We start from the raw sequence: 24,930 nt of genomic DNA, 5'->3' as shown, positions 1-24,930 counted from the left end.
TTATCGTACAATATTAATATATTCAAAAGATTATAATAAAAAAGGTGAACTTTGTTCTGAAACAATTCCAAAAAGAAAAGACATTTCTAATTTCGGACGAAGTGAACAAAACATTTATTGCCTTAACAAGATAAAAACGTATACACTATCGTGCTGGCTGAAGTTGTAGCAATGTTAGAGGGATTTAAATTATGCTGGCTCGTGAGGTTTTACCCCACCCCATTAACATTACTTATCCTCCACATGCACGGGGAGTTGGGTGGAGCCAGGGGTTCATCTTATAAACTGTTATCCAAATAGGGAAAAACTAATTAATTTGTATTTATAAATTGTTGAATCCGTTTAATATAAGGAAAAATTCTTTTATAGTAGTAACATAGGTCGTTCAAAAAAATGCCTTAGGTCACTGGTTGAAATACCAAGTGCTATATTCTTCTACATTTCTAAATTCTCTTGTTAGAATTCCTACAAACACTATCCATTTGGCTCGAACATCCAACTTACTAATTGGTAGCAGAGGTGCTCAATCACCAAAACAAGCTTCATTCGTTTAATTACAGTACTGTTGATTGAAAGAATTGAAGGTCAGGCAGAAATACTCAGAAAAAATTTTCAGTGGTATAGAAGATTAGAGAGCTAACTAGAGTGCTAGTTTCTTGTAAGATAGGCACTTATTACAGAAAAAGCAATACCAACACATATTTTGGTCATGGCAAGGCTTTAGGTTCAATAATAAGTGAACTAAGCCAAATCTTTAAGTTTTTGTTCCTCCAACTATTTTGTGGTACAAGACAAGATGCAAATCCCAAATGTTAGATTCATTAGAGGAAGATACAAGTTCAAGAAGCTTCCTATGTTTCTAAATGATAAAACCTAACCGTAAACAGCTTTTCTCTTCTGGGGTTGGGTAGTGTGAGCTAGCAACTATTTTACTGTGTTCCCTTACTGGTAAAGCACTGGCCAAGCATTTATCCCCACTTACAACCCAATTGAATTGTAAAAAACGTTTATGAACCAAAAATAAATATTTAGGGGACAAATTATAATTTTTAATCAAGAAGGATAAATAGAGAATGAAAAGAGAAACTCTCTTTGCTTTACTGACACTTTATTCCAAAACATTGTCACTTAAACCAATTAAGATGACATTATTTCAGTTATGCCTTTAGAAGACATATAATCATTAATTAATTAGTTACTCCTTTCGTTGTTGTTGTTGTTACTCCTTTCGTTTCAATTAGCAAATTTTGAATGGTGTCGATGGATATTTAAAAATCGACTAAACCGACCGAATCATATCATACCGTACCGAACTGATTTTTAGGTTTCTTTTAATAAAACCGTAGGTTTTTATATAAATATATAACCGTACCGATAATTAGGGTAGGTTTTTTATTCTGTGAAACTAAACCGAAAAAATACCGAATCATACCGAATAAATTTACATATAGAAAATATATTTATATATTAAGTTTTAAAATAATAATGCATTAAATATTTTTTTGAGCATTGGAATTATAAAAATGGTTAAAAGTCAAACGAATAATTAAACTCAAAATCCTAATTCCCAAAACTATTATGCTACTCCTATTGAAACTAAATTATTTTTAGCATATTCGCTAGCAAGACACAAGATATTCTAGCGATTATGAGTAGCAAACTATAATGTATTGAATATGTTCCCTTTCGTATGATTTAAATTTATCTTTTTGAATATTTAATCTTCCATATACTTTATTCTTGAATCCCAGCTTGGTTAATAACTTTTCATTTGTGTGATTTATATTTTCTTTGTCTTTACTTAGTTTCTTTTATGCAACTGTAGAATAGTTGATGAATCTAATACTCTGGCCATCTTTCATGTTTTCTTAATTCATCACCTTTTAAACAGTAAAAATATGTAGAGAGTTTTGCGATATCCTATAAAAGTACGTATATTATTGCATTCTATTTCTACTAGTGATTTTTACCTGATATATAAAAAAAGTATCGAAAATTAACCTAACCGTACCGATACTGAAGAGAAACCGACATGATTGAGACGGTTTTGGAAAGTTTAATTTTGGTTATACATAATGAAATAACCGAAAAATTGGTATGATACAAACTTTATAAAATAACGGCCGAACCAAACCATTGACACCACTGCATGTCATTAAGAAAAAAAGGAAGTGTTGAGTTACACGTTTTGATTATTAACAAATTTGCATTGAACATGTGCTAACAACCAGGTTCTCACAGGCTGAACAGGGAACTTCTGCACACTACTGTAACTTGCAGTAAAATAGTAAACCGATATGGCCCTGCATTATTTTAGGAAAAGATTTCCTGCACATATATTCTTATTAACTGAGATAATAAAGATTGTGTTTGTATTTTTTATGATCTTAGGGACAGCTGGAACCGTGTGCATCTTGGAAAGATCCTCACACAAAATCAGAGTCCGTCCATATTTAGGACTCTGAAATCTTAGGCTATTATATCTAGGATTGGGCTAACGTGTGAGTATATATATTTTTTCTTAGCCTTGCAGGAAAATCATTCACACAAATTGAGAGCATAGCATTCTGGCAAAAGAACAATTCAAGCTCCTTGACTATTGAAGTGTTCAACCGTCAACATTGCTGAGAGTGTGAAGCGCAATACTTGAGGAGTTGATTATTACAAGTTATCTGATTGCAAGTTTGTTCGGACTTAGTTTGTTGTATTAGGTTATCGAGTTGTACTCTTGATCACTTAACACTTTGGAACAATTTTAGTTCGTGTGAGCTCTAGTTTCTCAAGGCAGAATCACTTGAGAGTGTATAACAGTCGTCGTACAGTTTAGGGTGGGTTTAGAGTCTTGATTGCAAGATTTGTAATCTAAAAATTTCTTTTCGGCTAATTTATTTTAGTGGAGTTTGAGTTAAATCCTACAGAGCCGATCGTGATTTTTATATATTTTGAGCTGGGTGATTTTTTACGTTAAATTCTATGTTTTTATTTACCACTCGTTGCATAACTAAAGAACCAATGACACAAGCAAATCCTAGGAAATACTCACTTTAACAATTGATATCAGAGTGGGTTCTCCAAGATCTGGTGTCACGACCCAAAATCCCAACCAAAGGATCGTGATAGTGCCTAACACTACTTGCTAGGCAAGCCAACAAATAACAGAAATAAAGGGCAATAAAGAACATAAAAATAACATAATTATAAATAAAATATAAAAACTCAGTAAAGTATATCAAGTATAAATCCAACGACCGTGTAACACCTCGCATAAATAGAGTCACCAAGTACATGAGCATCTACAGAATTACTGAATACAAAGTCTAAAATAAATAATACACGCTTTGAAGCAAATAAACAGTAATATGACTATAAGATAGGTGACTCCAAGGCTTGTGAAAGAGAGTGTAGCACTGCCTCGAGTCTCCACAACTAGCAAGCCAATCCATCCTCTGGTACCACTAGGTCCAACACTAAAATCTGCATCAGAAGTGTAGAAATGTAGTATGAGTACAACCGACCCAATATACTCAGTAATTGTCAAGCTTTTACCCTACAAGATAGTGACGAGGCTAATAAAAAAACACTTACATATAAACTTGTGTGCAGTTAAGTAACGAAAAATAACAAATAAGATGAGAAGAAATGTAGCAAGTAAGATGACAAGATAGATAACAAGTATAATAACGAAAAAAGGCTAATAAAAAACACTTACATATAAACTTGTGTGCAGTTAAGTAACGAAAAATAACAAATAAGATGAGAAGAAATGTAGCAAGTAAGATGACAAGATAGATAACAAGTATAATAACGAAAAGATAGAGAACGACAAAATAATGAAAGAAATGACTAAGGTAAGCAACAACTCATTCTCCCAAAAACAACTCCAAACAAACCTTTTAAAAACAACCACGAAATAACATAGCCAAGTCCTCAAACCGCATGGTAAAGCAAGGAACATAAGGTAGCATAACAATAGCATGGAAATACCCCTTGTGCATATTCCCTCTTCCTCACAAGCACGAATACACCCCTCGTACAATATCTCTCACATCATAGCACGAAAGCACCCGTCGTGCAATATCTCTCAACCTCACAGCACGAAAACACCCATCGTACAATATCTCTCAACCTCACAGCATGGAAACGCCTGTCGTGCTTAATACTATCCTCACCAAGAACACGTAAAAGTAGTATCAAACAAAGTGATGAGCAACAATAACATCGGCAAGAATGATTAAGTATTATAAATCACAAGAGAGATATCCATCACTTTTGCACCAATAGCCAACTAACATTTCAAGAATTTCTGATGCCTAATATTTCAACAATTCCAATGTAGATACCAACATAAATAACATAAATGAATTTCACGATTTAATTAAAGTAGGTAAGACGTGATACACAAAAATAACATAACATAAATAAGACTAGTTCTACCCCAATGCTTAATCCATAGAAAATGCATATATACTCGTAATATTGCATATACACCACCCGCAACATATATAACATTTAGCAAATAGACACAATTACATCCTAATTCTCTCAAATCAAGGTTAACTAAGACACTTACCTCTTTGGGCACAAATCAACCCTCCAAAACCGCCTTTCCTTTAGCACAAGCCTCCAAATCACTCGAATCTAGCCAACTAATACTCAAATAAGTCAAAGTATGCTTTAGAAACTACCCTAATATTAAAAAGGTTCAATCTTTATCAGATTTGAAAAGGTCAACAAAAAGTCAACACATGCCTACATGGTCGAAATTCGAAATTATAACCAATTCCCGTTTATCCATCCTCCCATGAGACCAACTATGTGATTTGCATCAAAATTAGACCTCATATCGAGGTCCAAAACCCCAAAACTAACCCTCATAAGTTTTTTCCCAAAATCATAATTCTTACTCTTTAAAATACTAGATTTAGGAATAAAAATCTATAAAAATTCACAGGAATAAATCAAAACTAGATAAAAATTACTAACCTTAGAAGTTGGGTTGAAAATCCTCTCAAAATACTCCCATATTCGTGGTCCAAGTCTCAAAAATGGTGAATAATAGCTAAATCTCAATTTTCAGCCCTTTATATACTGGAGAGTGAGGTGCTCTTCGCATTTCCGAATCATGTGTTGCGTTCTCCTAGGTCAACAGCAAATGTCCATCGCAATCGCGAAGGCCTCCTCGCGTTCGCGAAGGCTATCGCCCCCAAGCCTCCGCGTTCGTGATCCTATGTTCACGTTTGTGATGAAGAGACCCCTACTAGTCTCCAAGAGCCCAGGCCTACGCGTTCGTGGAGGCCAACTCCCCCCAGGCCCTTGCGCTAGCGAGATTTCCCTCACATTCGCTTAGTGTAAAGCACCCCTGCCCCCAATTAACCTTCGCGAACGCGAGAGTAGCTCTGTGTTCGCGATACACACTACACTACCAACACATTAGTTGTGGCAAATTGTGCAAAAATGGCCAAAAACCAACCCGAAACTCACCCGAGCTCCCTCAGCCCAACTCCAAACATTCACACAAGTATATAAACTTCATACAAACTCGCTCGTAAGCTCAAAACACCAAAAATAACATCAAGAATCAACAATCAACAATCAAAACTCAAAGATTTCAAAGTTCTTAAGTTCAAAATTTTCAACTTTGCAAAATAAGCGTCGAAACAGCCTTGGACCATCCGGGACCCCAACCAAACATGCGTAAAAGTCAAATATCATCATACAAACCTATCGGAATCGTCAAAACCCTATTTGAGGTGGTTTACCAAGAATGTTGATCGTGGTCAACTCCAACCATTTTCAAGTTAAAAAATTATCACATTTAAGCTTTCCAAAAATCAAAAATGGACCATGCACGCAACTCATAAATCATCAATTTAAGTTATATAAGGTCTAAAATTAAAAAGTGGGATGCTAGAATTCAAAATGACCTATTGGATCGTTACATCTGTCTAACACCTTGAGAGATCCTTAAAAATGAATGCAACACCCGTCATTAATGAAGGACAGTCAATCACCGGGCCTCATTTATTCAACGATACATACTAAAGTTGGTGGAAGACAAGAATGGAGGATTTTCTAAATGTATAAGACTATTTATTGTTGACCATAGTCAATATGGGGCCTCTTGTTCCCACTAAGCAAAATGAGCAGAAGTACCCAAAGTTCCATCTGAGTTTGTAGCAATATATTTCAGGATGATGGAAAAGAATACTAAAGCCAAGAAAATTTTCATTTGTGGTATTGGTCCTAATGAGTACAAGAGGATATCCGCTTGCTCAAATGCTACGAAAATTTTGGATGCTCTTCAAATGACTCATGAAGGAAGAAATCAAGTAAAGAAGTCATGAATTGAAATGCAAATGAGAAATTACGAATTGTTCTCGATGAAGATATCTGAACCCATTCAGGAAATGGTTACAACATTCACCATCATCATTAATGAACTCAAGTCACTAGTAAAGATATTCACATCTGAAGAAGTAGCCAGTAAAAGTTTTGAGAATTCTTCCTGCTTCATGGGAAACGAAGGTCACTACTATATTGGAAGTCAAAAAGCTGGACAAGATCACACTAACTGAACTGATAGAGAACTTGAAAACTCATGAAATGAGAAACCTGGAGTTAGGAAGACCAAAAAAGGGATAAGGCTTGGTCCTTAAATCTACTAATAGAAGTGAAATTGATGATGATGAAGTTGACATGGCTATGTTTGTAGAAAAAAATTAAAAAATATATGAAGAATCCTAGAAACAACCCAAGGAAAGAAAGCTCTAGCAAAACTAAGCCCATAGATAAGGCGTCGTTTGACGATTGTTAGAAGTGCAAAAACATGAACCACATGGTCAAAGAATGCCTAATATGGGGAATTGAATAAAAAAGAAGAACGAGCTGAGAAGAAAAAAGGGATAGACTGAAAGAACGTGCCCTAAATCACAGTAAAAGTCAAGCAAAAGTCTTCACTGAGATTATGAAACAGGCTTTCCTGGCAGCCTATGAAGATAGTGAAAATGAAGAAGAGGAAGGTAGTGACAGTGAAGCTATATCTCTGTATGCAGTAATTGAGTATGAGAAACTAGAAAACATTCCAATATGTCATCAACTGTGCAGTTGGGATTGCTCATTGGAAGACCTCCTGTTAAGGACATCATTTTGATGAATGAAGATGCGTATGTTAAGTCTTTCTCCATGCTACTAACTATGATCTATGGTTAATTACCAGTCATGGATCAAGGATGCCAATAAAGATGAACAATGATGGAACTAAAAGGGCCAAGAAAGAAGAAGAATACAACACTGAAGATCTTGAATTGATTCTGAAAAATGCAAAGGTGAAAGATATGCTCTACAAAGGTCTTCAAAGGAGTATGCTCTACAAGTTGTCCTCATGTACATCTGCAAAGGGTATATAGGATTTAATGACAACAGTCAACAGAGCATGGAAATGAAGACATTGAAATTTTCCCTTGTGACACTGTCAGATCTGGAAAGAAATACTAAAAAGGAAGTACTAGGAATGATAGAAATGAGTGATTCAGATGCTGAAGATGAATCAAGGAGGTAAGCACTTCCAATCATAAGAAAAATATTCATGTTATTTCTAAAAATCTGTCACGACCCAACTCCTACCATAGGATGTGATTTTTCCCGAATGTACCCGTCTCAGTACCTCCACAATTAGTGCAGAAGTGTAGTACGAATACGTAAATCAACGCGTACTCAGTAAGTATCTAGTCTAACCTCGAAGAAGTAGTGACGAGTAGTCGACATCAACACTTACTAGTAGTCCAATAATCAAGTACAATAAAAATAGACAGGTATGAAACGCAACAAGTAACAACAACACAGATAAATATAATTAACATGATTCCTAACGTAAAAATAATTACGAAATCATCAAATACCATAAACTGCCTCGAAGGAAATAATGATAACCAATATCAAATCTCAAGTCAGGAATACTCATATGTAAGTTGACTCCCTATTGAATATTACGCACGATTCTACCGAGGCGAATGGCCCGATCCCATAAAAGTGATTGTACAGTATCCCGCCATGGACGCACGACCCGATTTTGTAAAATTGCAGAGGTCGTACGGACTGATCCATAGATGCATCGCATAATAGTGTTAAGGTCAAACTCACACGATTTTGTCGTAGTCGTATGGTCCGATAACATAAATCCGTCGAGTCATACGGCTCGATCTTATTATACTATCGAGGTTGTATGACCCGATCCGTAGATGGATCTCATAATATTGTCGAGGTCGTATGGCCTGATCCATAATAGTACTGCTGAGGCGTTCGGCCAGATCCAATAATAGTTTTGCTGAGGCGTTCAGTCTGATACCATAATAGTGTTGCTAAGGCATTCAGCTCGATCCCATAATAGTACTATTAAGGAATTTAGCCTGATCCCATAATAGTACTACAGAGGCGTTCAACCCGATCCCATAAAAATAGTAAAACTTTTGGCGGGTCATCAGCCCATCTCGCGAATATATGTACGAGTTATTAAATCAAGAAACTTTGGACAAATACATACAATGCGGGAGAAATCCGTAAGAAAAAGTATAATTTCCGCGTCTAATCAAGTACCACATCAAGTTTGTAGAATAGCAAAGTTCGATACTCTACGCAATTCTAGTCTCAGGCTAAAACATAAATTAAAGCGTTTAAATATGCAAGAAAATTAAAGCATAGTGTGATTCTAAGTCTACACGGACATAATCAAGAACCTAGCATATGTACGGACGCTCGTCACGTCATATATGTGTAGCTCCCATAACACGTAGCATGTAGCAAGTATAGCACCTACGTAGGTGAATTTCCTCTTACAAGGTTAGACATGAGACTTGTCTTGCTCCGAATTTTGATAATCGGCCCCAATTCCTCTCTAACACCTCAACCACATGCCAAACGATCCAAAACTAGCCAAAGAACGTGCAAACCAATCAAAACATACTAAAAAGCTCGTAATTTAACAATTTGAAACAAATCCTCAACCCCACACGAAAGTTCATAAAATTCAACCCCGGGCCTGCGCGCCTGGATTCAAAAAATTCTCAAAGATAAATATTACACATAGCACTACGAACTCAAATATATAATTTATTCCAATATTCAAAACTCAAAAATACCATATTAGGTTATCTTCCAAAAATCTCATATTTTTCTTCCTCAAATCATGAATTTACAAGTCTAAATTCATACATATTCATGAAATATAATCAAATGTGGGTTAGAAATACTTACCCGCAATAGGTGGGTGAAATACCCCTTCAAAATCGCCCCAAAATCGGCTCCAATTGATCCCAAATAAAAAATGAGAAGAAATCCCAAAATTTTAACTTATAAGGTCTGCCCATTCATTACCCTTCGCGAACGCGACATGTGCCTCGCGTTCGCGAAACGCGACTCAGCTTTTGCTCCAAAATCTTTTACACAATCGCGAGCCGAGGCCCACGAACGCAATGACTTACCAGGCCAGCCTTTCACGAATGCGACTATTACTTCGCGAACGCGAAGGCCAAGCCTCCAGTCCCAGCTTCTTCTTCGCGAACGCGACCTGCCTGTAGCGAACGCGGAGCACCACTGCCCCAAGCCTTCGCGAACACGACTCATCAATCACGAACGCAAAGCACAAACGACCTCCTACTCAAATCCATCATTGCGAACGCATATCTCAAATCACGTTCGCGAAGAACAAAATCAGAACCAGCAACCAGCAAAAACAAAACACTCTGACGTAGTCCGAAACTATCCCGAAACACACCCGAGGCCCAGGGGACCCCGTCCAATCATACAAACTAGTCCCAATATCCTATCCAAACTTATCCAAGGGCTTAAAACACCATGAATAATATCAAAATCAAGAATCGACAATCAAAATCATTCTCTTAGCTTTCAAACCTTCAAACTTCGCCGAACCTTTATATTTTGACTCTTCCTAATAAAATTTATAGTTGCTCCGCTATTTAAAAGTATTAAAAATACTCCCTCCGGTCCACAATAAGTGATTTTTTGGTCTTTTTTTGTGGTCCAAAATAAGTGATTTTTCCAGATTTCAAGAATGAATTAATTATTTTTTCCTACATTGCCCTTGGAGTAAATAGTGTTGGAGTATGTGCTAAGAGTATTTATGTGAAGAGATAGTAAATGTTAATATGGTCAATTTCATTGCTAACTAATGTTAAAACGTGAATTTCTTAATCCATGTGAAAACAGTCAAAAAAATCACTTATGGTGGATCGGAGAAAGTAATTTAGTTACGGACTATATTGATATGCGCGATAGAGTAAAAGAAAAATGAAATAGAAATGGCAAAATAGGAAATTTTGTGAGCGCAAAAACCAAAGTGAGAGACATCATTAAAGCAGCCCAGCGCATCATAGTAAACGGTAATACCTTCTGTCCGTGCTCCGTAGTCGTTATTTTACAAACTATCTTCACAGATTATGAATGAGCTGGACCAATCAGAACAGAATAGAATCAATAGATAGAGAGGATTGATAATCGCATAGCGTATTGTTGTTATAGATTGTCTCAGATTTTTGGTATTCAGAAAATATATGTTGAAGAGCCAAACTCAACTTAGTTTTCTATTGAAGAGTGTAATAATTGTTGTATTCTCAAAGATTTCAATTTTGATTCTGGAAAGTGGGTCTTGATTTTTGCTTGTGAAAGGCTAAAAATTTACTAGTTTATTTATTTGAAACGGATCCAAATGGACTATAGAGGATTGACCCAATTAGTTTAGAATTGAGGTGTTATTGTTGTGTTGTAAAAGTAGAAGAAAGAGGAGGTGAAGATGAAGAATAAGGGAGAGGACGTAGACTCACCATTTTCAGTAGCAAAAGACTTACCAATTAGTCTTTTAAGGGTGATTTTAATGTTGATCATATTTGTAGTTGGGGTAGTAATTGGATTGTCTTCAACCTCACATATTAAATGGTACTTTACTTTCCAACCTCAGCAGATTATTATTGCAAATAATGCATTGGCTAATACAGTGAACAAAGATAGTAGTGGCAATTGTAAAAAGGATGATTGTTTAAGCATGTGAAGTTTCGGTATGCCCAAAGTATTGATACATGGATTATCGGAACGATGAATTGTTTTGGAGGGCTTCATTGGTGCCTTACAAGGAAGAGTATCCATTTAAGAGAGTGCCTAAAGTGGCTTTTATGCTCTTGACTAGGGGAGATTTACCATTGTTGCAATTGTGGGAGAGGTTCTTTGACGGGAAGGATGTGAACAAATACTCGATATATGTTCATTCGCTCCCAGGATATGTGCTTAGTGTTTCCAATACCTCAGTTTTCTACAAGCGCCAGATCCCAAGTTGAGTATGGTTTCTTGACGACTTTAGTACTGTAGTTTGTTTATTGCTGTTCTTTCGTGCTTATTTTGTGTGAGGCTAAAGGTATCATATGCTGATCAGCATATATAAAGAATCTTATATTGCACTGATCAGCAATGGAGCACAGTTACCTTCTTTGCTGCAAGCATCGAATTTCCTGTCTCCTGGAAAACTTTTCGTTTGTGAATAAATGAAAAATATGCTGAACTGTGTAATATGTTACCTCTTGTGATGTAAATGGATGGGAATTTGGTTTACAAGGTGTACTGAGTGTTGCTACTTACTACTAAAATTGAGTTGTGGAGCTGTGTGATTCACTTTCGTCCAACAATGATAGAAGACGAGTTAGGTGGCTGGAGTGCTGGTGATAATTATGTCATGTTTGCAATGGAGATTTTTGGAGAAAACAAAGGAGAAAAAGGTGGAGTTAAAAGGAATATGCAGTTGTGTAGTTGCATTTCAGTGAGATTATACTTTGATAAGGAGAAGGAGATGCAGGAAAACGCTATAGAGGTTATCAACATTTCTGTTGTTTGAGACTGAAAACTGGCTTTGGATTAGTTAGACTTAGATTACTTGAATTAGATACACTTTAAACACGGATGCTACTAATTACTCTGCTAAACCATTTTTCTTCTTCTTTTCAGCAGGTTGAATGGGGATCTGTAACACTGGTTGATGCTGAGAGGCGACTTTTGGCCAATGCCCTGCTGGACTTCTCAAATGAGCGTTTCGTCCTTCTTTCTGATAGTTGCATTCCACTTTACAATTTCTCAACTGTTTACAAGTATCTCATAGGGTCCATTCATAGTTTTGTTGGATCATATGATGATCCTTCTCGTTATGGGCGCGGGCGTTATAGTAGTGTGTCTGTGAGATAGGTTTTCTTCATTTTCTTTTCATGGGTGTAGTCTTGTTTACTATTAATATCGGTGTATCCATTGATAGTGGTTAAGGTTAGTACATAAATTTTGCTTTCCACATACATAATATAGTTGCTTGGCACTTCCTTTACTTCACAGAGCAAACAAATGAACTACTACATATTTTCCAGTGTCCAAGATAGCATTGGACAGTAAGTCAGAAGTAACAAAAATGCTTTGAATGACAGCAAATCACACCATCTAAACATCAGCTGTTAGTAAAATGAATTTTCTGCATGAGTTGTTCTGATTAAGTTTCTTGATATTAAAATGAACATGTAATCTTTGTTTTGTTTTCCTTGAAATGACATTATCTTATCTGTTTTCTCCAAGCGATAAAAATGACTAATCTCCTGGACAGGGAAGTCATGATCCTCTCTTCTTTGAGTTCAATGCTGCAAACATGATTCCTGCAGAATTCTTCGCTATTTAATGAAACCTTATGGGGCTTATATCTGGTGAAGTTTGTTATCACATTGTATTGGTGATAGTTGGCAGGGGAGACGCTGAAAGGTGCATTTTCCCAATAGGAGACAATGACATGGGTTATACAGTCAAACCTCTATATAACAGCTTCGTTTGTTCCGAAATGTTTTGACTGCTATAGTGAAGTGTTGTTATAGAGGACATATATTATAACATAATATAATATTCGGTTCCGAGAATAACTCGCTTTTATAGTGAATGGCTATTATACATGGATGTTATTATAAAGATGTTTGACTGTACGAGACCAAAATTGGGGATATTATTGACTGATTGAAGAATTTCTGGCAAAATAGTATAATCTGAAAACAAATAAAGACCAATTAGAGCTACCATAAAAGCAGAATAGCAGATATCAATTAATGTGAGAAACAAGAAAGAAAAGGAAGAGGAAAGACAGTTATACCAACCAGATAAAATCAAACAAATTGATTTTGACAAAAATTTATGTACATTACACAAGCAACAGTCTTTAGTCAAAAGAAGAAAAAGGTATTTACAAATTGCACAAAACTTAATCTTTAGCAGACCCAACCAAAGTGTGAAAATCGGAGAGGGAAAAAAAAGATAGTAGCAAAAGGAAAGAACAAAAAGACTTGATTTCTCCCTTGATTTCTCCTTCCCGCGCTAGAGATGCTGCATGAACCATACACCGTCAGTAGAACGCTCTTCGAGGATTCATCTTTACATGCTTAAGGTAAAAGGATCGTATTGCTGCTTCTTGATTTATCTTTCTATCCACGCTGTAATAAATTTACAGCTTCTGAGGCACTAGCACTCTTCTGTACACATTGTATACACAAACGCTGCTTGTTTCGTAGAAGGTGATCAATCATGTACTAACCACGAGGTTCAGTTTCTTGGTTTTGAAATGGATCAACCCAACATTCATCTTCCTTGCTGGCTTTAACCCATCTTTCCCAGAAAATCTTCATTTCGATAGAAGATCGATTTCTAACCTGCAGTATATTATAAATAACCTAGCAATATGAGAAGGATAATTGTTGTTGGTGAAAGCCTTAAACAAAGGGATACTGGTGCTTTCAATAGGCTAGTAGTAAGGTTAGAACAAAGACGGATCTCTAAAAGCAGCACTGCAGAAAGGATATGTTGTACACGAGAATTTCAACTCACCAGGGATCTATTATCAAATTTCTCATAAAGTGCAGTTGCCTGCAATAGACAGAGAGTAAAATTTAGACAACATCCAAAGACAGGACAGACACGATTAAGGAATTCAGATTTAAACATCGTACCGATGCTTCTGAATCGGACATATTCTTGCTTTGTGGAGAATGATCTGCCAGTTCTTTGCTCGACTAGAGAATTTAGAACCAAACGGTGTGAGACAAGTCAAAAACTAGAACTTCATTATAACCATTACCACAAGAAGCAAACACGAAAGAGAGAGGACCAGTTACATACAAATGTTTCAGTTCCACTATCATAATAGAAACCGCAAACTATATTGATAATCACAATGTTTTAATGTATCATATTGCCATTGCACGCTCTCTCACAGGTTCCAAAGAACAGTGCATAAATGGCAGTGTAACAACCTTTAACCCATATTTAGTTCCTCTGGAGAAAATTCTTAACTTCTCAACCAAGAATGATCTACAACCAATCCCGTCACAGAAAAGAAACGCAGAAATGGAATTATCAGATAAGATATGGATCAGTCGATAACTGCAAAGGACGTTACAGTTATACGAAGTTCACTCGTTGCTGAATAGCAGGCACATTTTTTACTTTAGGAACTCTTCATATTGTACACCAATACACTTTGTCATATGCACAACTGTGCAACATTGTAATCCTATTTACTGATGAAAATAAAGAGGTAATCTGCATTAATTTAGTGGATAAAGAAGTACGCCACCAGGGTAGTAGATGAAACAACAAACAGTGGTGGAACAGTTGTCAATGTCTGTTCACGTGAAGAGTATCAAACAAGACGAAGAAATTACTTGCCTTATTTCCATCTGAATTACCACCACCTAGTGTAGGGACACCCAGATGAGTTATGTACTCTGAATCAACCACACCAACTTTCTTTGTACGATCACCCTGAGAACTAAGAGCTTATGTGTTACCATCATACCAATTGAAGACTCAAAACGAAGAGTTAGTCAAAAACACTATTTTAGGAATTTGCCTGTGCACAATAACCAAGCTTCTTATCCAGGCCCCAAGCATGGATCAAATCATTCTGTTGATAAAAGAATAATTAGTTAAAGGCAAGCACAATTTTCAGCCACAAGATTATCAGGAAATTTTAAAAGTATATTATCATTAAGCAGATTCTCGGTATAAGCTACATGTTATCAACAACTTTGTTCCCCATGTATAAGTCGACTTGATTACGTTGTTAAGCAAAGCTCCTATACCTGGACCATATACCAAGCACAACGCCAGGCAGCTTTTGAGAATACAGGAGCCATCATTTCCACCCACCTGCATGACAGATTTACTTGCGGAATAAAAATAAAGTTCATTCTGACTGGTGACCATAATAAACATTCCAAGCCATAAGAAAAAAGAGGATTAGAGCTACCAGATTTAGTTTGAGCGGAACTTGTTAAGCTGATAATAAAGAGAAGGAACAGTTTATAGTTCTTTACCCTACACAAGGAGGCGCTGTGCTGTTGTTATCACACCTTGAGGAACCTTTGAACCTATAAAACCTCCTATTGAAAGCATCAAAATTACAAGTCAGTTTGGCATGAGATTCTCCAGCAATAATTAAGTAAAAATGTGACTTCTCTAACAGCTTAAGCTTTTAGATGAGATGTTTATACACTTCAACATGGTATCATCCATCCCTATCCCTATTCTTGGTTGGGTTTACTTAATGCTGGGGCCCATGTTATGTATCCAACAATCTTCTAGAAAACAGACAGGTGTTCCAACTAAAACAAAAGTAGACACAACAACAACAATAAAAAAAACCAGTGTAACGCAAACCTTACCCCTACCTTGTGAAGGTAGAGAGGCTGTTTCTGTTAGACCCCCGGCTCAAGATAAAAGTAAAAGAAGCAGACACAACATGTAGTAACACCAACAAGATAAAGAGATAAGGTGACAAGATAGCGAAAGGATCAACATATCGTAAAAGAAACCTACGGATAAGAAGGTATGAAGATAAGAGATTAATACTAATGCTACAAACATGAAAATGAGACACTCCCGCCTATCTACTAACCTTCTACCCGAATTCCCAACCTCCACACTCTCCTAGCAAGGTCATGTCCTCAGTAACCACAAGTAGATGTTGCATGAAAACAACCGCTAATCATAAGGAGAATAATGGTTTAAAGAAAGAAACTGTTCGAACTTTTTAACTTAAAAACCAACTACATTTTCAGCGAGTTTTCAATCTCACTAGCCAAAGCAAGTAAATGAGAAGAAGGAAGAGAAAGCCAAGCGCAGTAGTCTTTGGTCCATGAGCTCTAATTCATATAACATTAGATAGTTCAGCTACTCAGTAGCTCTTCCACTCATAAAAGATTAACTCTGTCCTACCAAGTTGAAAATCTGTCTAACCTGTGTACTCTAGAGTTCCTTCTGCGTACAGTAATAGGATGATGAACTTCTGATTTACCAAGATCAAGTGCAGGCTGTGATATCTCCAACCCTTCTTCTCTAACAATAGATAGATACCTGGAAAAGACAATGGCCACTAAAAAGGTTATTTCAAATGGCAAACTAATAGGCCTAACTATCTAGCAATCTCTTGTGAATTATCACTTAGGTACCCACTTCTCTTGAGCTGTTGAGCATGACAAATTTTTTATATTTTCTAACAAATATTAAGCAGTTGTTTTGCTAAACCACCCGACAGCTCTTTTAACACAGATTTCAGATGTTCAAGCGATGTATTTTCATAATGTAGCTGAAAATGAGGCACTAACTTGTCTGGATGAAAGCTTTCAACTCCAAGGTCCTCATCCCACAAGAAAATGTAATCATACTCAGAAACTATGTCAGGGTGTAGAAACCTCTTCGCAAACCACCTATAACCAGAGAGTTAGATGTGTGAAAAGCTGCACAAAACTTACAGTAAACACAAAGAAGTTGTCCAGAACCGACTTAACCATTTTGTTTGGTTCATAGCAGAGACATGTATGACAAGGCTACTCCATTCCAGATCGTTCCATTCATCCACCACACCATCATAGTGAAACAGCATCACAACAAAGTCATGCTCAAGAAACTGCAGCAAGTTATATAACCGATATGAGGAGCAGAACTTATGATCCTATTTTCAAGCCAAACAAGGAGGCAAAGATGAATATATATATACCTTTTTAATGAGGCTGTTCACCAACTCTTTTTGCTTTATTCCAACTGCAATCGCCAACAAATTAACTGAATTTGGCGACTTCTTCTGAATGGAAATATTGCATAATAAGCAATAAGAAACAGAGAAAATATCAGAAAAAGTTATGCTAGTTATGGGGCTTGTGGACAGATAAAATGGTAAAAGCTAGAACTGCTGACGACTTCTGCTCTCACAAATGAATTTGGACAACATTGCACCCAGGGAAACATAGTGCAAGCACGACGATTACAACGCATAAATTTTACCTGCAGTATCCGATCACCATTTTTTCCAGATGACATTCCACATGCCTCAGTAATTCTATCTTTCTTTATTTTTTACTCTTCAAGTTATGGATGGAAAATTGACAGTTACATCACTATTAGAAGCTTTGCAACATCCTAGATCCAGTGGTTGAGTGGCCTAAAGAGAGTAATTATATACATTTTCTATATGAAATAAAACGATCATATTACTAATGTGTTCCTTCTGGACTTGGATATTCTATATTCCATCAACTTTACAACATAAACATAATTGTGGCATCACCCTTAGATCCTACTTCGACTATCAAAATCAAGGCGCAATCTGTCATCAGAAAACCACGGAGAAGAATAGAGCATTATTACTGGATTACATGAAAAACTTGATATATGATATATGGAATTGTTTACGTACATCGACATCACCCCACAGCGGGCGCATTTCCAGGTTCGAAGTTTTCGAAACAATTCCTTCAGGAAGTGCCTCACTCCCAAATGGCCTGCACTTTTCCTGTGAGGAATAAATGAGTAATTTAAAAGAAGCCAGAAATCAAAAACCAAATAAAAATAATAGCAAACCTTGCATTTGGTAGATGTATGACTCGCTTCTTTTTGCTGTCTTAACTGTACCTACATAGGAACTTTTTAAGTTAATTCACAGATATGCTAGTGTAATTAAAGAACAAGACATTCCAAATTTATTTTAGTAGACTGGTCTCAATCAAATTGTATTATTTTCTGAAAGACTAGGTAGACTTGTCTCAACCAAATTATTCTTTTGTTCTCATCAATTAGGTTGACTAGTTTAAACCCAAGTTATAATTTTCTCTTGGGCATAAATTTTATAAGGTAAATCTTGGACGTAAAATATACTGTCACTACATTTGCAGTATTGTGGAAGACCAGGTATGCTTTATCAAAACAAATAGCCACAGGGGATTTATATTGCCCCAAGCGGTGTCATTCATCAAAAAATTTACTAAACATGGTCAAGCAAAACGAAAATATTGGGTATAAATAGAAAAAATGACATTGCTTGTAAAAGAAGGATCTACTGGTTTGCTGGTATATCATTTTTTGAGAGGTCAATGGTTTGAACCCCGTTGATTTAGCCTGAGTTATAAAAAACTAGTATATATATCCGCGCTTTGCGCTGTACCAGCCGGGAGGGAAAAAATAAAAAAGAAAACAAATGTAGTGCCATTGCCACCTTACTCAAGAATACAACATAAATCATAGTACAATTGATGTATTAGAATAACTATCATGACATATATATATACACACACACCAACGGTAAAAAGAGCAAAGCTTCTAACTTTCTGAATCATTTGAGAGGCAATCTATAACTTTCACATATCGACTTGCCTCTTTCTGCTATTAGAGAAAAAATACAAATAAATAAATAAGCAATTCATGTAGGTGCGTAGAAAAGATAAATAGAGAAGGCCCTATCTCGAAACTTAGAAATTCTACTCTCGCATGAAGGTAATTAGACATAATTAGAAATCTCGAGATTTTTTTTATTTTTACAAAGATTTAATATTTGTAAGTATGTTATCTAACTTTTCTTATTTTAATTTATCCACTCTATTTAGATTATTCTGGCATAATTGGAAGCGACATGAAGTTTAAGAAAGAAATAATGATTTTTAAAACTTGAGGCCTTATTAAGTATTTTGTAATATTTGTGGAGCATTGGGCTTTTGAAAGTTGGAATTTATGATCCTAAACATGTTATAATATTTGTGTAATCATAAAAGCTTATCATTATGACTAAATGTAATGTTCAAATTAAATTGTTTTCAAAATTTAGGATGCTGCAATTATTTTTGGAAGAACTCAGAAGAGAATGAAATTAATTAATTTCATTTTCTTATTTTCTACTTAAAATATATATAGGGAAAAAAAAAAGAGAAACATATGCGGTCATACGTGATGGATGCAATTCGACTCTTCAGCAATTCTTTTTCGTTTCTTCCCTCTCATTTCTTGTATCCTCTTTCTCTTTGTTTCCCTTTTATTTTCTCCTTCATTCCCTTCCTTTTCATCCATTACTTTTTCAACTTCTCCCATACTGGAGCCCCTTTTCACGGCATATTGGAACTATTTCCCATCCAAAATAACCAAACAAATATTTTTACGCCAGATTTTCTTAAACATTGTTCTTTTTTCAAAATAGATTCTCATACTATTTCGACACTAATCATTCTCGACTATAAATTCATGTTATCACAGACTCCGGACACGGAATACCTTGAAGGCCAAGAAGATCATAAGAATAGTAACAGTTGTAAATTTAATGATTCAAATATTTTATCAAAAATTTGTCGTCATTGTTTCAGTTTGATTTAAGCCATAAAGGTTAATGAGATACTCAAATCTTCTTGAATGAAAAGTTGTGTTCAATTTAACGGTCAAGCGCCAAATAACAAACAACTACAAAGTCAATGGACTTTCAAATAGAGAAACAACAAAGCAAAAACATGGAAATGTAATACGTGATTAAGCATAGGTATAGGTTCTTCTACAAGAGGAAATAGAGTAAGTTAATAATACCTTCAGGCTTCAGGAGCGGTAATGAAGTTAGAAATACAAAAAGCATGGCGGTAAACGTGGTAGAATTAATTGCAGAAACATGAATTGTAAAAGGTAAATGAATCATCATAGTCCAACTACCATGGAAAAAATCACAGTTGGTTGCTCGTGGTCCTCTGAGTGACTGAAAAGCTTCATTTGTAATATTGTGAAGTACAATAAATCTTGTAATAAAATTAGTATTAAGTATCATTAATATAAAGAAAAATTGATTTGTAACTGAAATGTTTCTTTAATTGTTCGTTTGTGTAATAGACGTGACTTTTTGGATTGTTGTAGTCTGGACCAAATGTTTACAGTGGTGTCTTTTGGGCTTTTACAAATATCACATAAATAAAAATAAAGGGGAAAATAGCAAAAAATTGAGAAAAAAGATAACTGGGAATTCTGTGATTAGAGCATGCCACATCACCTCCCCAATGCCCCTAAATTATATAAATATATAGATTTAAGCAGCCTTAAAAACCCAAAACTTGAAAAGTAATCAAATATCGACACCTCTTACGAAGAATCATGTGTACGCTACTGAATGGCCAAATATATGCACTACAAGCAAACCATTCCACAAGTCAACTTCAAATCATTCGTCTAGTAAGGCAATGATTTAAAGAGAGAAACTAGGAAATATGCAGAGTAAACAGCAAAAACTACTTAAGTTGCCTATTAAGCTTAGTAACAGATCTTTATTCAAGCAGCATGCCTCCAAATTTTACTAGAACCCTCAAAATGAAGGAAATAAGATATTTCTGTCTTTTTGGGACAGGTAATTGGAGCATACAAATTTCATATTAACTCCTTAGAATCTTAGAACTAACATGCATGCTACATAAAGAACTTCCGAAGCTTAAAGCACACACATACGAGGTACTACTGTAAGAATGCACGGGAGAAAAATCGATTTTTTCACCAAGTCCCTCACTATATAACAACTACAAGAGAACAGATACTAGTTCTTAGGCAGACATAGATACCACGGTGTCTTGAAAAGTCAAAATCAGAGGAAGCAACCAGAGACCATCTGACATCATAGAACACTGACAAGATAAAAGGGAATCCATGATAACTATGTCTCGGAAAGTCAATGACTAGAGGAAGCAATCAAAGACCATCTGAAGTTGTAGAACAATGAAAAGATAAAAGACAATCTACACAAATGTCAAGAGAGGACAGGAAGAGCAAAGTAGCCAACAGGATTTTCAGAGATCCTCAGTTTCTTAGTTGAATCTTCTATACATCTTTATACAGCATGAGTCACAACTTTCAATTTTAAAAAGATAAATCGAAAACTAATCAACACCTGAGACTTCTGTCTTTGAAAGGGCTTATAAAACCAGAAATCAGGTGCAGAATTTCCACAAATGAAAAGAAGCCTACAAGTTCAAGTTCATTTTCTGTAGAAACAAACCTCACATGTACCACATTGTGCATTCTGTTGTGAGTTGTTCATTCCCAATCCTAAAAACACCTGCAAATACTCAAATTATTAAGCTTATAGTACCAGATCTCATGCAACTACAACATTTTCATACTTGAGACGTTATCCTACACAGAATTATTGACAGTTTGGCAACACAAGAAACAAGAAAGCTCCTTCGACCAAAAATCAGCGTGCCGCTTACTAAAGCATGAAATTTGTATTACGTGAATTCACCCGAACCTCGGAGAATGTTATTAGGCTATAGAAAGAAATCCAGGAATAATAAAGTGAATATATTTCGCTGACATGGATATATATCTCAGGTGAACCTAAAGATTATAGAATGACATAAAACGGTTTTTTTTTTAAAAGAACTTCAAGTTTGATTGCTCATGGCATATAGCAGCATCACTTAAGCCTTACTCTAAATAGGCATAAAAGGGTTTTAATTGTCCACTTTTACGTTACAAGTAAAAGCATATTTTCTAATTACACCAACATGAAAGACTAATTAAAACACTCTCCACTCAATCATTCAGTTCTCACAGTTCTTGACCTCTTATAGGTCATTCAGAACAATAATATTGATAAACTAAAGGTTGTAACCCCTGAGTAAATGGTATAGCACCAATGCAATGGTGTGAGGGAAGTCCTTTTTTAATTTTTGTTGGGTCATCTCATTCTTATTGCCATAGTTTACAAACTCTACTCGCTATGTAGAGAACTAGTTCAGAGACGAGCTGTTTTTTCATACACAGAACAATATATGGTAGTCATGCATCCTAAAGCAAGTGAAATCTGATGTTTGTTTACTTGCTTTTACGCGGAGCATGCAAGGGATAACTAATTTAACACTTCAGGCAAAGAAAAGAACAACACAAGTAGGATTGAACTTTATGTAAATTCTACATATGTGAAACAGATAACAATGAAAGAATGTGACAACAAATTTGTACCCTGAAATCATTGGCCAAAAAAGCGTTTCCAGTGAAGTAAATAGCACAAATCAAAGCAACAGTGATGAAGATGCTGCAGAGACATGATCTACTTTTAGGATCAGGAAGGGAAACCTGAAAAGATGACATGATGATAGATAAATCAAACAAGTACAGATCCTACTACATAATCGCATATATTAAAATAACTAATACATTAAAGAGTATTATCACATCCCAAATTCAATGTCCCGTTTCCTTTCCAAGTAATGTCCATTAGCTTGACAATGCAATGTCTACAAAACTTGATAACTTAACCCCCTATTTATGCTGAGCAATACAAAATGTTCAATTCTCATATTAATAGAAGCACAGAGACAAACATTGACATTTTTGTTGGGACAGATGGAGTATCTTGATGATGTGGTTACTATATTTGCTTTTGTAGTAAAAGTTAATCAATAGGAGGAGTTTGTGAATTATCCCACATTAACGGCTTATCACACACATGTTATCGAAGATGAAGCTCTACATGACTTTTAAAAACACACCAATAAGACTAATGTGGTCAATTTTCAGTGAAACTCTGATGATTGAAAAGAAGAATATACCAGTGGCAGTTGTGATAGGTATAAATGGAGGATCTCTGTTATCATATATGAGAATGGTTGTACTTCTAGTACTAGCAGTAGGTGCTTAACTATGTTAAACGAATCATCCATTTGCCTTTACGTACCATTTTGAACGGAATTGATATTGGTGTGGGGTACTTCGTGTGGATCTTTCAAAATATACCAAATATTAGCAAATAACTAGACGTACCCTACCGAATATTTAGACATATCTGCATTGGATACATACTAGTGATGAGTCCAAGTAACATAGTGCTTATACACATTAACCAGGTCAATGGGCAAGACCAGAACTGTAATCATTTTACAAATTTAAACACTAACAAACTGTTGTCATAAAAGATCTAGCTTCCAGTCCAAAAACACATTACTCCCAGTAGTCCTATCCCCTTAGCTTCTTCTCCTTCCACTGTGCTTTTGGGTTAATGCAAACTTAAAAAGAACTTCAATTAACTGAATTAACAGGGTACACTGCCTAACTTCTCTTGGGAAACTAAGAAACATTTCAAGATCTTAATACTTATTATCTAAATGTTTAATCTATTAACTAGATAATGCATCTGAAGAGCACATAAAAATTAGGAGATGATTAAAAAGTAACTTAACATGAAACAAATAAGTTGATACATAGGATTAGAGCGACTGAACATTTTCTTACATCCATTTAAAAATAATACCACTGACCTGTGGAACAGACGAGGTGAGCACAAACGGGCATGGGCACCATAGTCATTAAAAATAAAAATAAAAAACCACTGACCCCTCCTTACTTTTATGGTACTTTTTTTTAGTAGCACAGTTCAATAATTCTGTTTCTCCTTCAAACTCCCAAAAACTTAAAAAATGAAAACTTGAAATATATTGGGAAAAAGAAGTAAAAAAAGACTATCTTTATTGTTCCCCTGCCGAGTTACCAACCTCAAAGGTAAAGTACATTAACCATGTCAACCTCAAACACCTAAAAGAAGCAAAACATAAATGACTCTTAAAAAAGACACAAACTACCTCCAAAAGATCTTCCAGAGAAAAAAAAGACAATTTGAACTTAGAAACAGCAATATATAGACAATCATAAGAAGAAAGAGCATAAAAGAAACCCCATTTAGGAGAAGAAGAGGGACTTACAGAGCTAAAAGGCTTCATCTTTGCATGTATGAAGCTCCCAAAAAAATCACAAGAGAGCGATTGATTTCTTCAGAAAAAAGAAGATGGAGGCAAGAAAAAATAAAAAGTGGGACTTTCTTTGGGTGCTTTTCAAGAAAGAGAAGAAAGTGGGAATAGTCCTAATGGAAAAGCAAAGCATAAAGAGAAAGCCTAGAGAAAGAAGGCAATTAAAAGGTAGTAGAATTTTTGTCTCCAAAAAAGTTAAAGTTAGATTCCTTATCTTCCCTAACAGTATTACCCTCCAAAGCTTTTCAAAAATTTCAACCAAAAAAGAAAGAGAAACTAAGATGAATATACATTATTTACGAGCACAGTTGAAAGAGTTTAATAATGGTTAAAGAGACGTGAAAAAGTGGCGGAGTTGCTATGTATTGTCGTGCCAGATAGATAACATGACCGAGCTGTCTTCTCGCCACTATCATCATATCTGTTGTATCCTTTCTACATTTTCGCCACATTATGTGGACCCCACTTTGGGACATTCATTTTTTTCATTTTACACGGGAGAAAAAGAAAGAATTGGAGGAAAGTGAAAATTGTCCACATATATTGGGGCAACCGTATTAGGACAAAAGAGACTTCCTGAGTAAATTTTGATATTTTACGTCCATCTTTTGATTGTTTAGGATAGGATGTGAGAATCCGACCATTGGATTTGGTTAGTGGCTTTTTCAATTGCTAATTACTAATTATTATCCTAGTAATTATACTAACAAATTAACAACACATTTTTATAATGTTAATTTAAGAATTAAAATTTAGTGAGTTTTCATTTTATTTTTTTTTCAATATTTAAATTTTACTCTTAGAAAATAATAAGCTCGATTTAACT

At 35.5% G+C, this 24,930-nt stretch overlaps 2 protein-coding genes across 6 annotated transcripts; one reads left to right on the top strand and one right to left on the bottom strand.

Annotated features, from left to right (window-relative positions):
* The first annotated feature begins 10,886 nt into the window (after positions 1–10,886).
* On the top strand, positions 10,887–12,370 carry LOC104086780 (glycosyltransferase BC10-like). 2 transcript variants are annotated; one of them, XM_009591114.4, is made up of 2 exons: positions 10,887–11,869; positions 12,007–12,370. In XM_009591114.4, the coding sequence occupies exons 1-2, from the start codon at positions 11,687–11,689 to the stop codon at positions 12,235–12,237; spliced, it is 414 nt and encodes a 137-aa protein (XP_009589409.1). In that variant the 5' UTR covers positions 10,887–11,686; the 3' UTR covers positions 12,238–12,370. The 2 variants fall into 2 exon arrangements, with proteins under 2 accessions (XP_009589409.1, XP_009589408.1); XM_009591113.4 differs by having other exon boundaries at positions 12,004–12,370.
* Positions 12,371–13,165: 795 nt separating this feature from the next.
* Positions 13,166–24,438, bottom strand: LOC104086782 (uncharacterized). Of its 4 annotated transcripts, none has more exons than XM_033653553.2 (16): positions 24,060–24,438; positions 22,324–22,437; positions 21,356–21,415; positions 17,932–17,982; positions 17,768–17,863; positions 17,072–17,152; positions 16,863–16,981; positions 16,680–16,781; positions 16,312–16,428; positions 15,390–15,455; positions 15,156–15,222; positions 14,924–14,977; positions 14,740–14,835; positions 14,022–14,084; positions 13,900–13,938; positions 13,166–13,724 (listed from the first exon to the last, which is right to left on the bottom strand). In XM_033653553.2, exons 1-16 carry the CDS (start codon positions 24,075–24,077, stop codon positions 13,605–13,607), a joined length of 1,263 nt encoding a protein of 420 aa, XP_033509444.1. In that variant the 5' UTR covers positions 24,078–24,438; the 3' UTR covers positions 13,166–13,604. The 4 variants fall into 4 exon arrangements, with proteins under 4 accessions (XP_033509444.1, XP_033509445.1, XP_009589410.1 ...); XM_033653554.2 differs by having other exon boundaries at positions 17,072–17,155; positions 17,932–17,976; XM_009591115.4 differs by having other exon boundaries at positions 17,072–17,155; positions 24,060–24,436.
* Between the last annotated feature and the right edge of the window lie 492 nt (positions 24,439–24,930).

The sequence above is a fragment of the Nicotiana tomentosiformis genome, chromosome 7, assembly GCF_000390325.3.
Source record: "Nicotiana tomentosiformis chromosome 7, ASM39032v3, whole genome shotgun sequence".
In the NCBI taxonomy this organism is placed as follows: Eukaryota; Viridiplantae; Streptophyta; class Magnoliopsida; order Solanales; family Solanaceae; genus Nicotiana; species Nicotiana tomentosiformis.
This window is presented reverse-complemented; position numbering and strand designations above follow the sequence as displayed.